The 15,015-nt window shown below is 56.1% G+C and overlaps 1 protein-coding gene across 1 annotated transcript; it reads right to left on the bottom strand.

Moving 5' to 3' along the window:
• Nucleotides 1-1,154: 1,154 nt before the first annotated feature.
• On the bottom strand, nt 1,155-14,524 carry RBM42 (RNA binding motif protein 42; the record flags this gene model as incomplete). Its single annotated transcript, XM_050340670.1, has 6 exons — nt 1,155-1,305; nt 5,695-5,851; nt 7,443-7,480; nt 11,442-11,523; nt 12,091-12,123; nt 14,344-14,524. Coding segments are annotated over 6 exons (604 nt in total), but the record flags the coding sequence as incomplete, so codon positions are not given.
• Nucleotides 14,525-15,015: the final 491 nt, after the last annotated feature.

The raw sequence follows: 15,015 nt of genomic DNA, 5'->3' as shown, positions 1-15,015 counted from the left end.
AGTCCTCCCCAGTCCCTCCCAGTGCTCCCCAATGCCCCTCCAGTTCAACCCAGTTTCCCCCCAGTCCCCTCCCATCTTATTCCAGTCTCCTCCCACTCCTCCCAGCCCCTCCCAGTGCCCCCAATCCCCTCCCAGTTTATCCCAGTTTACCCAGTCCTCCCAGCACAAACTCCACCAGCAGGTGCAGCCCTAAAATCACCTTTATTGCCTTCCCAGTCCCTCCCAGTCCCTCCCAGTGCCCTCCCAGTCCCTCCCAGTCCCCTCCCAGTCCCTCCCAGTCCCTCCCAGTGCCCTCCCAGTCCCTCCCAGTCCCTCCCAGTGCCCCCAATCCTCCTACTCCCTCCCAATGCCCTCCCAGTTTATTCTAATCCTCCCAGTATAACCCAGTTTATCCCAGCACAAACTCCAGCAGGTGCAGCCCTAAAATCACCTTTCATTGCCTTCCCAGTTGCTCCCAGTCCCCTCCCAGTCCCTCCCAGTCCCTCCCAATCCCTCCCAGTCCCTCCCAGTTCCTCCCAGTCCCCCAATCGCTCCCAGTTCCTCCCAGTCGCTCCCAATCCCCTCCCAGTCCCTCCCAATCCCCTCCCAGTCCTCCCAGTGCCCCCCAGTCCCTCCCAATCCCTCCCAGTCCCTCCCAGTCCCTCCCAATCCGCCTCCCAGTGCTCCTCCCAATCCCCTCCCAGTGCCTCCCAATCCCCTCCCAGTTTTCCCAGTACCTCCATCCACAGTGCCCCCTAAAATCCCTTCCATTGCCCTCCCAATCCCTCCCAGTCCCTCCCAGTTTATCCCAACCCCTCCCAGTCCCTCCCAATCCCTCCCAGTCCCTCCCAATCCCTCCCAGTCCCTCCCAGTGCCTCCCAATCCTCCCAGTCCCTCCCAGTGCCCCCAATCCCTCCCAGTCCCTCCCAGTGCCCCCAATCCCCTCCCAGTCCCTCCCAGTCCCTCCCAGTGCCTCCCAGTCCCTCCCAGTGCCTCCCAGTCCCTCCCAGTCCCTCCCAATCCCTCCCAGTCCCTCCCCCAGTATAAACCAGTTCCCCCTATCACAAACTCCACCAGCAGGTACAGCCCTAAAATCACCTTTATTGCCTTCCCAGTCCCTCCCAGTCCCTCCCAGTTTATCTCAATTCCCTCCCAGTTTATCTCAACCCCCTCCCAGTGGCTCCCAGTGGCTCCCAGTCCCCCCCAGGGGGGGTCATCTCAGGCCCAGCTTCTTCTTCTCGCGCTGCTTGCGCCGAACGACCTCGAGGTTCCGATCCTTCCATTGGCTCTTGCGCAGCTTGATGGGCCGGCTGCCCACGTATTTACCTGCCAGGGGTCACCAGGGGTCATCAGGGGTCACCAGGGGTCATCAGGGGTCACCAGGGGTCATCAGGAGTCACCCAAATTCATCAGGGGTCATCAGAGGTCACCAGGGGTCACCAAATGTCCCCAGGGTGTCCTCGATCCCTCCCCAGTATCCCCAAATGTCTCCCAGTTTCCTCAACCAGGGGGTCACCAGGGGTCACCAGGGGTCATCAGGGGTCATCAGGGGTCACCAGGGGTCACCAGGGGTCATCAGGGGTCACCAGGGGTCATCAGGGGTCACCAGGGGTCACCAGGGGTCATCCAGGGGTCATCAGGGGTCACCAGGGGTCATCAGGGGTCATCAGGGGTCACCAGATGTCCCAGAGTGTCCCATCGATCCCTCCCCAGTATCCCCAAATGTCTCCCAGTTTCCTCAACCAGGGGGTCATCAGGGGGTCACCAGGGGTCACCAGGGGTCTAGGGTCACAGGGGTCATCAGGGGTCATCAGGGGTCATCAGGGGTCATCAGGGGTCACCAGGGGTCATCAGGGGTCATCAGGGGTCATCAGGGGTCAGCAGGGGTCATCAGGGGTCATCAGGGGTCATCAGGGGTCACCAGGGGTCATCAGGAGTCACCAGGGGTCATCAGGGACCATCAGGGGTCAGCAGGGGTCATCAGGGGTCATCAGGGGGCACCAGGGGTCATCAGGGGTCACCCGGGGGTCACCAGGGGTCACCAGGGGTCACCAGGGGTCATCAGGGGTCACCAGGGGTCATCAGGGGTCATCAGGGGGCACCAGGGGTCACCAGGGGTCACCAGGGGTCACCCAAATTCATCAGGGGTCATCAGGGGTCACCAGGGGTCACCAGGGGTCATCAGGGGTCACCCAAATTCATCAGGGGTCATCAGGGGTCATCAGGGGTCACCAGGAGTCACCAGGGGTCACCAGGGGTCATCAGGGGTCACCAGAATTCATCAGGGGTCATCAGGGGTCATCAGGGGGTCATCAGGGGTCACCAGGGGTCACCAGGGGTCACCAGGGGTCACCAGGGGTCATCAGGGGTCATCAGGGGTCATCAGGGGTCACCCAAATTCATCAGGGGTCATCAGGGGCCATCAGGGGTCATCAGGGGTCACCCAAATTCATCAGGGGTCATCAGGGGTCACCAGGGGTCACCAGGGGTCATCAGGGGTCATCAGGGGTCATCAGGGGTCATCAGGGGGCACCAGGGGTCATCAGGGGTCAGCAGGGGTCAGCAGGGGTCACCCAGATTCATCAGGGGTCATCAGGGGGCATCAGGGGTCATCAGGGGTCATCAGGGGGCACCAGGGGTCAGCAGGGGTCAGCAGGGGTCAGCAGGGGTCACCAGGGGTCATCAGGGGGCACCAGGGGTCATCAGGGGTCACCAGGGGTCACCAGGGGTCACCAAGGGTCATCAGGAGTCATCAGGGGCCATCAGGGGTCACCAGGGGTCACCAGGGGTCACCCAAATTCATCAGGGGTCATCAGGGGTCATCAGGGGTCACCAGGGGGCATCAGGGGTCACCAGGGGGTCATCAGAGGTCATCAGGGGTCATCAGGGGTCATCCAAATTCATCAGGAGTCACCAGGGGTCACCAGGGGTCATCAGGGGTCATCAGGGGTCACCCAAATTCATCAGGGGTCACCAGGGGTCATCAGGGGTCATCAGGGGTCACCAGGGGTCATCAGGGGTCACCCAAATTCATCAGGGGTCACCAGGGGTCATCAGGGGTCACCAGGGGTCATCAGGGGTCATCAGGAGGTCATCAGGGGTCACCAGGGGTCATCAGGGGTCACCAGGGGTCACCAGGGGTCATCAGGGGTCACCAGGGGTCATCAGGGGTCACCAGGGGTCATCAGGGGTCATCAGGGGTCATCAGGAGGTCATCAGGGGTCACCAGGGGTCATCAGGGGTCACCAGGGGGCACCAGGGGTCATCAGGGGTCACCAGGAGTCATCAGGGGTCACCAGGGGTCATCAGGGGTCATCAGGAGGTCATCAGGGGTCACCAGGGGTCATCAGGGGTCACCAGGGGTCACCAGGGGGCACCAGGGGGCACCAGGGGGCACCAGGGGTCATCAGGGGGCACCAAATGTCCCCAAGGGCCACTCAAATGTCCCCAGGGTGTCCCCAGGGTGTCCTCGATCCCCCCAATGCCCTCGGGGTCCCCCAGGGTTTTCCCTGCCCAGGGGTCATCAGGGGTCACCAGGGGTCATCAGAGGTCATCAGGGGTCACCAGGGGGTCCCCAGGGTGTCCTCAATGTCCCCAAAGTGACCCCAAAATGCCCCCAAAACCCCCCAAAATGCCCCAAAATGCTCCAATCTCACCGTTCATCTCCCTCATGGCCCGGACGTCGTCGTTGGGGTCCTTGAAGGACACGAACCCACAGACCCCAAATCCCTCAAAGTGACCCCAAACCCCCCAAAATGACCCAAAATGCCCCAAAATCCTCCAAAGTGACCCCAAAACCCCCCAAAAGTGACCTCAAAATGTCCCAAAGTGACCCAAAATGCCCCAATCTCACCGTTCATCTCCCTCATGGCCCGGACGTCGTCGTTGGGGTCCTTGAACCCACAGACCCCAAACCCCCCCAAACCCCCTCAAAATCCCCCAAAGTGACCCCAAACTCCTCCAAAATGACCCAAAATGCCCCAAAATGTCCCAAAATGCCCCTCTCTCACCGTTCATCTCCCTCATGGCCCGGACGTCGTCGTTGGGGTCCTTGAAGGACACGAACCCACAGACCCCAAACCCCTCCAAAGTGACCCCAAAACCCCCAAAGTGACCCCAAAACCCCCAAAGTGACCCCAAAACTCCCCAAAACCCCTCAAAATGCCCCAAAATCCCCCCAAAACGACCCAAAATCCCCCTCTCTCACCGTTCATCTCCCTCATGGCCTCGATGTCGTCGTTGGGGTCCTTCAAGGACACGAACCCACAGACCCCAAACCCCCCAAAGTGACCCCAAAATGACCCCAAAACCCCTCAAAATGCCCCAAAATGCCCCAAACCCCCTCAAAATCCCCCAAAATGCCCCAAATCCCCCCCAAAGTGACCCCAAATGCCTCCAAATCCCCACAAAAATGCCCCAAAATGCCCCCAAAATGCCCCAAAACCCCCCCAATCTCACCGTTCATCTCCCTCATGGCCCCGACGTCGTCGTTGGGGTCCTTGAAGGACACGAACCCACAGACCCCAAACCCCCCCAAAATGCCCCAAAATGTCCCAAAATGTCCCAAAACCCCAAAAATCCCTCCAAAATCCCCCAACAGCCCAAACCTCACCGTTCATCTCCCTCATGGCCCGGACGTAGTCGTTGGGGGTCCTTGAAGGACACGAACCCACAGACCCCAAACCTCCCCAAAATGACCCCAAAACCCCAAAATCCCCCAAAATGCCCCAAAACCCCCAAAGTGACCCCAAACCCCCAAAATCCCCCCAAAACCCCTCCAAATCCCCAAAATGTCCCCAAAACCTCCCCAAAACCCCCAAAATGCCCCAATCTCACCGTTCATCTCCCTCATGGCCCTGACGTGGCGTCGTTGGGGTCCTTGAAGGACACGAACCCACAGACCCTAAACCCCCCAAACCCCTCAAAAAACCCCCAAATGCCCCAAAACCCCTAAAGTGACCTCAAAATGTCCCAACCCCTAAAATGTCCCCAAAATTCCTCCAAAATGTCCCAAAATGCCCCAAAACCTCTCAAACCTCACCGTTCATCTCCCCTCATGGCCCGGACGTGCAGTCGTTGGGGTCCTTGAAGGACACGAACCCACTAGACCCCAAACCCCCAAACCCCCCAAAACCCCAAAATGCCCCCAAAATGCCCCAAAACATCTCCAAATACCCCCAATACCCCAAAACCCCCCAAATACCCTGAAAATGTCCCCCAAAATGACCCCAAAATGCCCCAGTCTCACCGTTCATCTCCCTCATGGCCCGGACGTCGTCGTTGGGGTCCTTGAAGGACACGAACCCACAGACCCCAAACCCCCCCAAACCCCCTCAAAACCCCCCCAAAATGTCCCAAAACCCCTCAAAACCCCCGAAAATGCCCCCAAAATGTCCCAAAATGCCCCAAAATGTCCCAAAACCCCCAGTCTCACCGTTCATCTCCCTCATGGCCCCGATGTCGTCGTTGGGGTCCTTGAAGGACACGAACCCACAGACCCCAAACCCCCCCAAAACCCCAAAATGACCCCAAAACTCCCAAAATGAGCCCAAAAACCCCCTCTCTCACCGTTCATCTCCCTCATGGCCCGGACGTCGTCGTTGGGGTCCTTGAAGGACACGAACCCACAGACCCCAAATCCCCCCAAAATGTTCCAAAATGTCCCAAAATGACCCCAAAATGCCCCAAAACGACCCAAAACCCCTCAAACCTCACCGTTCATCTCCCTCATGGCCCGGACGTAGTCGTTGGGGTCCTTGAAGGACACGAAGCCGTAGCCCTTGGTCTTCCCCGAGCGTTTGTCCCGGATCACTTTGGCCTTGAGGAAGGACGGGAAGCGCCCGAAGGCGCGGCCCAGGGTCTCGTCATTCACCTCATTGCCAAGATCTCCACAGAAAATACGGAAATCATCTGGAAAATGGGCACAAAAACATCCAAAATTAACCCTAAAATCACCCCCAGGATCTCGTCATTCACCTCATTGCCAAAATATCCACAAAAAATATGGAAATTGTGTGGAAAATGGGCACAAAAACATCCCAAATTAACCCTAAAATCAGCCCAGGGTCTCGTCATTCACCTCATTGCCAAGATCCCCGCAGAAAATACGGAAATCATCTGGAAAATGGGCACAAAAACACCCCAAATTAACCCTAAAATCAGCCCCAGGGTCTCGTCATTCACCTCATTGCCCAAATCCCCGCAGAAAATACGGAAATTGTGTTGAAAATGGGCACAAAAACACCCCAAATTAACCCTAAAATCAGCCCAAAGTCACCCCAGGGTCTCGTCATTCACCTCATTGCCCAAATCCCCACAGAAAATACGGAAATTGTGTGGAAAATGGAAAAAAAATCATCCCAAATTAACCCCAAAATCACCCCCAGGGTCTCGTCATTCACCTCATTGCCCAAATCCCCGCAGAAAATACGGAAATCATCTGGAAAATGGGCACAAAAACACCCTAAATTAACCCTAAAATCACCCCAGGGTCTCGTCATTCACCTCATTGCCAAGATCACCACAGAAAATACGGAAATCATCTGGAAAATGGGACAAAAACACCCCAAATTAACCCTAAAATCAGCCCAAAGTCAGCCCAGGGTCTCGTCATTCACCTCATTGCCCAAATCCCCACAGAAAATACGGAAATCATCTGGAAAATGGGCACAAAAACACCCCAAATTAACCCTAAAATCAGCCCAGGGTCTCGTCATTCACCTCATTGACAAAATCCCCACAGAAAATACGGAAATCATCTGGGAATGGGACAAAAAAATGCCCCAAATTAACCCTAAAATCACCCCCAGGGTCTCGTCATTCACCTCATTGCCCAAATCCCCACAGAAAATACGGAAATCATCTGGAAAATGGGCACAAAAACACCCCAAATTAACCCTAAAATCAGCCCAAAGTCACCCCAGGGTCTCGTCATTCACCTCATTGCCCAAATCCCCACAGAAATATGGAAATTGTGTGGGAAATGGGCACAAAAACATCCCAAATTAACCCTAAAATCAGCCCAGGGTCTCGTCATTCACCTCATTGCCCAAATCCCCGCAGAAAATACGGAAATCAGCTGGAAAATGGGCACAAAAACACCCCAAATTAACCCTAAAATCAGCCCAAAATCAGCCCAGGGTCTCGTCATTGACCTCATTGCCAAGATCCCCACAGAAAATACGGAAATCATCTGGAAAATGGGCTACAAAACACCCCAAATTAACCCTAAAATCAGTCCAGGGTCTCGTCATTCACCTCATTGCCCAAATCCCCACAGAAAATACGGAAATCATCTGGAAAATGGGCACAAAAACACCCCAAATTAACCCTAAAATCAGTCCAGGGTCTCGTCATTCACCTCATTGCCCAAATCCCCACAGAAAATACGGAAATCATCTGGAAAATGGGCAAAAAACCATCCCAAATTAACCCTAAAATCACCCCAGGGTCTCGTCATTCACCTCATTGCCCAAATCCCCGCAGAAAATACGGAAATCATCTGGAAAATGGGCACAAAAACACCCCAAATTAACCCCAAAGTCACCCCAGGGTCTCGTCATTGACCTCATTGCCAAGATGTCCACAGAAAATACGGAAATCATCTGGAAAATGGGCAGAAAAACATCCCAAAATCAGCCCAAAATCAGCCCAAATCATCCCAAAATCAGTCCTAAATCAGCCCAAAGTCACCCCAGGGTCTCGTCATTCACCTCATTGCCCAAATCTCCACAAAAAATATGGAAATTGTGTGGAAAATGGGCACAAAAACACCCCAAATTAACCCTAAAATCACCCCAGGGTCTCGTCATTCACCTCATTGCCCAAATCCCCACAGAAAATACGGAAATCATCTGGAAAATGGGCACAAAAACATCCCAAATTAACCCTAAAATCACCCCCAGGGTCTCGTCATTCACCTCATTGCCCAAATCCCCACAGAAAATACGGAAATCATCTGGAAAATGGGCACAAAAACATCCCAAATTAACCCTAAAATCACCCCAGGGTCTCGTCATTCACCTCATTTCCAAAATATCCACAAAAAATATGGAAATTGTGTGGAAAATGGGCACAAAAACGCCCCAAAATCACCCCAAATCACCCCAAATTAACCCCAAAATCAGCCCCAGGGTCTCGTCGTTCACCTCGTTACCGAGGTCACCACAAAAGATACGGGAATCATTAATGGGGACACCCCAAAATCAGCCCAGATCACCCCAAAAATCCACCCAGATCACCCCAAAGGTCAGGGGGACACCCCAAAATCATCGTCAAGTCATGCAGACATCTCAAAGGTCATCAGAGACCCCAAAAATCCCCAGAGACCCCAAAAATCAGCCCTGGGGTCAGGGGGACACCCCAAAGGTCACAGGGATGCCCCAAAATCAACCCCAAAGGTCAGAAGGACACCCCAGAGGTCAGGGGGACCCCCCAAAAATCACCAGAGACCCCAAAAGTCACCCCCAAATCACCCCCAGGTGGCTGCAGAAAATCCCAAAATCGTCTGGAAATGGGAACAGGGGGACACCCCAAAATCACCCCAAATCACCCCAAAATCAGCCCAGATCACCCCAAAGGTCAGGGGGACACTCCAAGGAAACCCCCAAGTCATGGGGACATCTCAAAGATCACCAGAGACCCCAAAAATCCCCAGAGACCCCAAAAACCAACCCTGGGGTCAGGGGACACCCCAAAGGTCAGGGGGACACCCCAAAATTGACCCAAATCACTCCAAAATCAGCCCCAAATCACCCCAAAGGTCAGGGGGACACCCCAAAATCGACCCAAATCACCCCAAAATCACCCCAAATCACCCCAAAATCAGCCCAAATTACCCCAAAATTGACCCAAATCACCCCAAAATCAGCCCAGATCACTCCAAAATCGACACAAATCAACCCAAAATGAGCCCAGATCACTCCAAAATTGACCCAAAATCACCCCAAAATCGACCCAGATCACCCCAAAATCGACCCAAATCACCCCAAAATCAGCCAAAATCACCCCAAAATGAGCCCAAATCACCCCAAAATCAGCCAAAATCACCCCAAAATCGACCCAAATCACCCCAAAATCGGCCAAAATCAGCCCAAAACTGACCCAAATCACCCCAAAATCAGCCCAGATCACCCCAAAATGAGCCCAAATCACTCCAAAATCAGCCCAAATCACCCCAAAATCGGCCCAGATCACCCCAAAATCGACCCAAATCACCCCAAAACTGGCCCAAATCACCCCAAAATCGACCCAGATCACCCCAGAATCAGCCCAAATCACCCCAAAATTGACCCAAATCACTCCAAAGGTCAGGGGGACACCCCAAAGTCACCACCAGTGCCCTCCCAGTCCCTCCCAGTGCCCTCCCAGTACCCTCCCAGTGCTCCCAGTGCCCACCAGTGTCCCACTCCAGCAGACTGGGATCCTCCCAGTGCCCTCCCAGTGCCCACCAGTGTCCCACTCCAGCAGACTGGGATCCTCCCAGTGCCCTCCCAGTGCTCCCAGTGCCCACCAGTGTCCCACTCCAGCAGACTGGGATCCTCCCAGTGCCCTCCCAGTGCTCCCAGTGCCCACCAGTGTCCCACTCCAGCAGACTGGGATCCTCCCAGTGCCCTCCCAGTGCTCCCAGTGCCCACCAGTGTCCCACTCCAGCAGACTGGGATCCTCCCAGTGCTCCCAGTGCCCTCCCAGTGCTCCCAGTGCCCACCAGTGTCCCACTCCAGCAGACTGGGATCCTCCCAGTGCCCTCCCAGTGCCCTCCCAGTGCCCACCAGTGTCCCACTCCAGCAGACTGGGATCCTCCCAGTGCCCTCCCAGTGCCTCCCAGTGCCCACCAGTGTCCCACTCCAGCAGACTGGGATCCTCCCAGTGCCTCCCAATCCCCTCCCAGTGCCCACCAGTGTCCCACTCCAGCAGACTGGGATCCTCCCAGTGCCCTCCCAGTGCTCCCAGTGCCCACCAGTGTCCCACTCCAGCAGACTGGGATCCTCCCAGTGCCCTCCCAGTGCCCTCCCAGTGCCCTCCCAGTGCTCCCAGTGCCCACCAGTGTCCCACTCCAGCAGACTGGGATCCTCCCAGTGCCCTCCCAGTGCTCCCAGTGCCCACCAGTGTCCCACTCCAGCAGACTGGGATCCTCCCAGTGCCCTCCCAGTGCTCCCAGTGCCCACCAGTGTCCCACTCCAGCAGACTGGGATCCTCCCAGTGCCCTCCCAGTGCTCCCAGTGCCCACCAGTGTCCCACTCCAGCAGACTGGGATCCTCCCAGTGCCCTCCCAGTGCTCCCAGTGCCCACCAGTGTCCCACTCCAGCAGACTGGGATCCTCCCAGTGCCCTCCCAGTGCTCCCAGTGCCCACCAGTGTCCCACTCCAGCAGACTGGGATCCTCCCAGTGCCCTCCCAGTGCTCCCAGTGCCCACCAGTGTCCCACTCCAGCAGACTGGGATCCTCCCAGTGCCCTCCCAGTGCCCTCCCAGTGCCCACCAGTGTCCCACTCCAGCAGACTGGGATCCTCCCAGTGCCCTCCCAGTGCTCCCAGTGCCCACCAGTGTCCCACTCCAGCAGACTGGGATCCTCCCAGTGCCCTCCCAGTGCCCTCCCAGTGCCCACCAGTGTCCCACTCCAGCAGACTGGGATCCTCCCAGTGCCCTCCCAGTGCTCCCAGTGCCCACCAGTGTCCCACTCCAGCAGACTGGGATCCTCCCAGTGCCCTCCCAGTGCTCCCAGTGCCCACCAGTGTCCCACTCCAGCAGACTGGGATCCTCCCAGTGCCCTCCCAGTGCCCTCCCAGTGCCCTCCCAGTGCTCCCAGTGCCCACCAGTGTCCCACTCCAGCAGACTGGGATCCTCCCAGTGCCCTCCCAGTGCTCCCAGTGCCCACCAGTGTCCCACTCCAGCAGACTGGGATCCTCCCAGTGCCCTCCCAGTGCTCCCAGTGCCCACCAGTGTCCCACTCCAGCAGACTGGGATCCTCCCAGTGCCCTCCCAGTGCTCCCAGTGCCCACCAGTGTCCCACTCCAGCAGACTGGGATCCTCCCAGTGCCCTCCCAGTCCCTCCCAGTGCCCTCCCAGTGCCTCCCAATCCCCTCCCAGTCGCTTCCCAGTGCCTCCCAGTGCCTCCCAATCCCCTCCCAGTGCCTCCCAATCCCTCCCAGTGCCCCCCAATCCCCTCCCAGTGCCCCCCAATCCCCTCCCAGTGCTTCCCAATCCCCTCCCAGTGCCTCCCAATCCCCTCCCAGTGCTTCCCAATCCCCTCCCAGTGCCTCCCAATCCCCTCCCAATCCCCTCCCAGTGTTCCCAGTGCCCCCAATCCTCCCAGTGCCCCTCAATCCCCTCCCAGTGCTTCCCAATCCCCTCCCAGTGCCTCCCAGTGCTCCCAGTGCCCTCCCAGTGCTCCCAGTGCCCACCAGTGTCCCACTCCAGCAGACTGGGATCCTCCCAGTGCCCTCCCAGTGCTCCCAGTGCCCACCAGTGTCCCACTCCAGCAGACTGGGATCCTCCCAGCTCGTCCCGGCCGCCGTTCGGATGCAGCGTTTGAGGCGCTCGCCCCGCCCCTTCCGCTTGTCCTCGGGCCCAGGCTCTGCCTGCCAATCAATAATCAATAATCAATAATCAATAATCAATAATCAATAATCCAATACAATCAAACTCCCGCTCCTTCGCTTGTCTCGGGCCCTAGGCTCTGCCTACAGTAATAATCACTAATCAATAATCAATAATCAATAATCAATCAAACCCCGCCCCTTCCGCTTGTCCTCGGGCCCAGGCTCTGCCTGCCAATCAATAATCAATAATCAATAATCAATAATCAATAATCAATAATCAATCAAACCCCGCCCCTTCCGCTTGTCGTCGGGCCCTGACTCTGCCTGCCAATCAATAATCAATCAATCAATAATCAATAATCAATCAATCAAACCCCGCCCCTTCCGCTTGTCCTCGGGCCCTGACTCCACCTATCAATCAATCAATAATCAATAATCAATAATCAATAATCAATCAATCAAACCCCGCCCCTTCTGCTTGGCCTCGGCCCCTGGTTCCACCTGCCAGTCAATCAACACCACACCACATCCACACCACTAATCACAATCAATAAATCAATCAATCAAACCCCGACCCTTCCGCTTGTCCTCGGGCCCTGACTCCACCTATCAATCAATAATCAATAATCAATCAATAATCAACTAATCAAACCCCACCCCTTCCGCTTGTCCTCGGCCCCTGACTCCGCCTATCAATCAATAATCAATAATCAATCAATCACACCATCACCACACCAATCAATCCATCAAACCCCGTCCCTTCGCTTGTCCTCGGCCTGACTCCCACCTATCAACAATCAATAATCAACAATCACTAATCAATCAATCAATCAAAGCCCCGCCTTCCGCTTGTCCTACGGGCCTCGACTCACTCTAGCAACCACTCAACAATCAACACCAACACTCAACCACTCACCAAACCTCGACCTTCCGCTTGTCCTCGGGCCTCTGACTCACCTACAACCAATCAATAATCAATAACCACACCACAATCACACTCAATCAATCAAACCCCGACCCTTCCGCTTGGCCTCGGCCCCTGGCTCCGCCCCCACCTGTTAATCAATCAATCCATCCATCAATCAATCCATCCATCAATCAATCAATAATCAATCAATCAATCAATCCATCAATTAATCAATCAAACCCCGCCCCTTCCGCTTGGCCTCGGCCCCGGGCTCCGCCCCCACCTGTCAATCAAACCCATCTAAGCCACACCCACACCTGTCAATCACACATCTAAGCCACGCCCACACCTGTCAATCAAACATCTAAGCCACACCCACACCTGTCAATCAAACATCTAAGCTACGCCCACACCTGTCAATCACACATCTAAGCCACGCCCACACCTGTCAATCAAACATCTAAGCCACACCCCCACCTGTCAATCAAACATCTAAGATACGCCCCCACCTGTCAATCAAACCCATCTAAGCCACAGCCACACTGGTCAATCATATCCTTGTAAGCCACGCCCACACCTGTCAATCAAACATCTAAGCCACGCCCACACCTGTCAATCAAACATCTAAGCCACACCCACACCTGTCAATCAAACATCTAAGCCACGCCCACACCTGTCAATCAAACCCATGTAAGCCACGCCCACACCTGTCAATCAAACATCTAAGCCACACCCACACCTGTCAATCAAACCCTTGTAAGCCACGCCCACACCTGTCAATCAATCAAAGCCACACCCACACCTGTCAATCAAACCCATATAAGCCACACCCACACCTGTCAATGAAACACATCTAAGCCACGCCCTCACCTGTCAATCAAACCCATCTAAGCCACGCCCACACCTGTCAATCAAACCCATTAGCCACGCCCACACATGTCAATCAAACCATCTAAGCCATGCCCACACCTGTCAATCAAACCCTTGTAAGCCACACCCACACCTGTCAATCAAACCTCTAAGCCACACCCACACCTGTCAATCAAACCCATGCAAGCCACGCCCACACCTGTCAATCATACATCTAAGCCACGCCCACACCTGTCAAACAAACCCTTGTAAGCCACGCCCACCCCGTCAATCAAACCCATCTAAGCCACGCCAACACCTGTCAATCAAACTCCTGTAAGCCATGGCCCCACCTGTCAATCAAACTCCTGTAAGCCACACCCACACCTGTCAAACATCTAAGCCACACCCACCTGTCAATCAAACTCCTGTAAGCCACACCCACACCTGTCAAACATCTAAGCCACACCCACCTGTCAATCAAACCCCTGTAAGCCACACCACTCCACCTGTAGCCCCGCCCTCAAAACAAAGTCCCACCCACCCCAAACCCCTCCCATTTTAGCCCCACCCACTCCAGACCCCTCCCACCTTTAGCCCCACCCCCAACAAAGTCCTGCCCACCATAAACCCCTCCTGTTTAGCCCCGCCCCTTTGGCCCCGCCCACCACCCACTGCAGCCCCACCCCTTTGGGAGACCCCGCCCACTCCAGACCCCTCCCCTTTAGCCCCACCCCCAAAACAAAGCCCCACCCACCAAGAACCCCTCCCATTTAGCCCCGCCCCTGACCAACTGAGCCCCACCCTCTGGGAGGCCCCACCCACTCCAGACCCCTCCCACCTTTAGCCCCACCCACCCTGAACCCCTCCCACTTTAGCCCCACCCACTCCATACCCCTCCCACTTTAGCCCCACCCACTTCAGACCCTCCCACCTTTAACCGCCCACCCTAGCCCCTCCCATTTTAGCCCCTCCTCTGTGAAGCCCCACCCACTCCAGACCCTCCCACCTTTAACCCTCCCACCCAGCCCCTCCCATTTAGCGCCTCCCATTTTGTCCCCTCCCCTCACCTCTGGCCCCGGGAAGGGCGTGTCCTGGGGGCGTGTCCTGCGCAGTGGGCGGGGCGTTGGGGCCAGGTGGGCGAGGCCGGGCGTGGCTCCGGAGGGGCGTGGCCATGGTGGGGGCGGGGCCGGCAGGGAGGGCCCGATCCGGGGCTCCTCCAGGGGCGGGCCCGAGGGGCGGAGTCTCCTCCTGGGGGAGGGGACATTTAGGGGGGGTTTAGGACATTTGGGTTACAAATTTGGGGACACTCTGGGGACATTTAGGGGGGGTTTAGGGACTTTTGGGGACAAATTTGGGGACACTCTGGGGACATTTTGGGGACATTTGGGGGGGTGGGGACATTTGGGGACACTTTAGGGTCACATTTGGGGGGTGGGGACATTTACAGACTTATTTGGGGACACTTTGGGGACACTTCGGGGGGTTTAGGACGCATTTGGGGACATCTGGGGGAGTTTTAGGACATTTGGGGACATTTTGGGGACATTTGGGGACACTTTGGGGTCACATTTGGGGACACTTTGGGGACATTTGGGGGGGTTTTAGGATATTTGGGGACACTTTTGGGGACATTTTGGGACATTGGAGGGGATTTAGGACATTTGGGGACAAATTTGGGGACAAATTTGGGGACATTTGAGGGGGTTTAGGACATTTGGGGACAGTTTGGGGATATTTAG

The sequence above is a fragment of the Myiozetetes cayanensis genome, unplaced genomic scaffold (genome assembly GCF_022539395.1).
Source record: "Myiozetetes cayanensis isolate MyiCay16 unplaced genomic scaffold, myiCay2020 scf913, whole genome shotgun sequence".
NCBI classification, from domain to species: Eukaryota; Metazoa; Chordata; class Aves; order Passeriformes; family Tyrannidae; genus Myiozetetes; species Myiozetetes cayanensis.
This window is presented reverse-complemented; position numbering and strand designations above follow the sequence as displayed.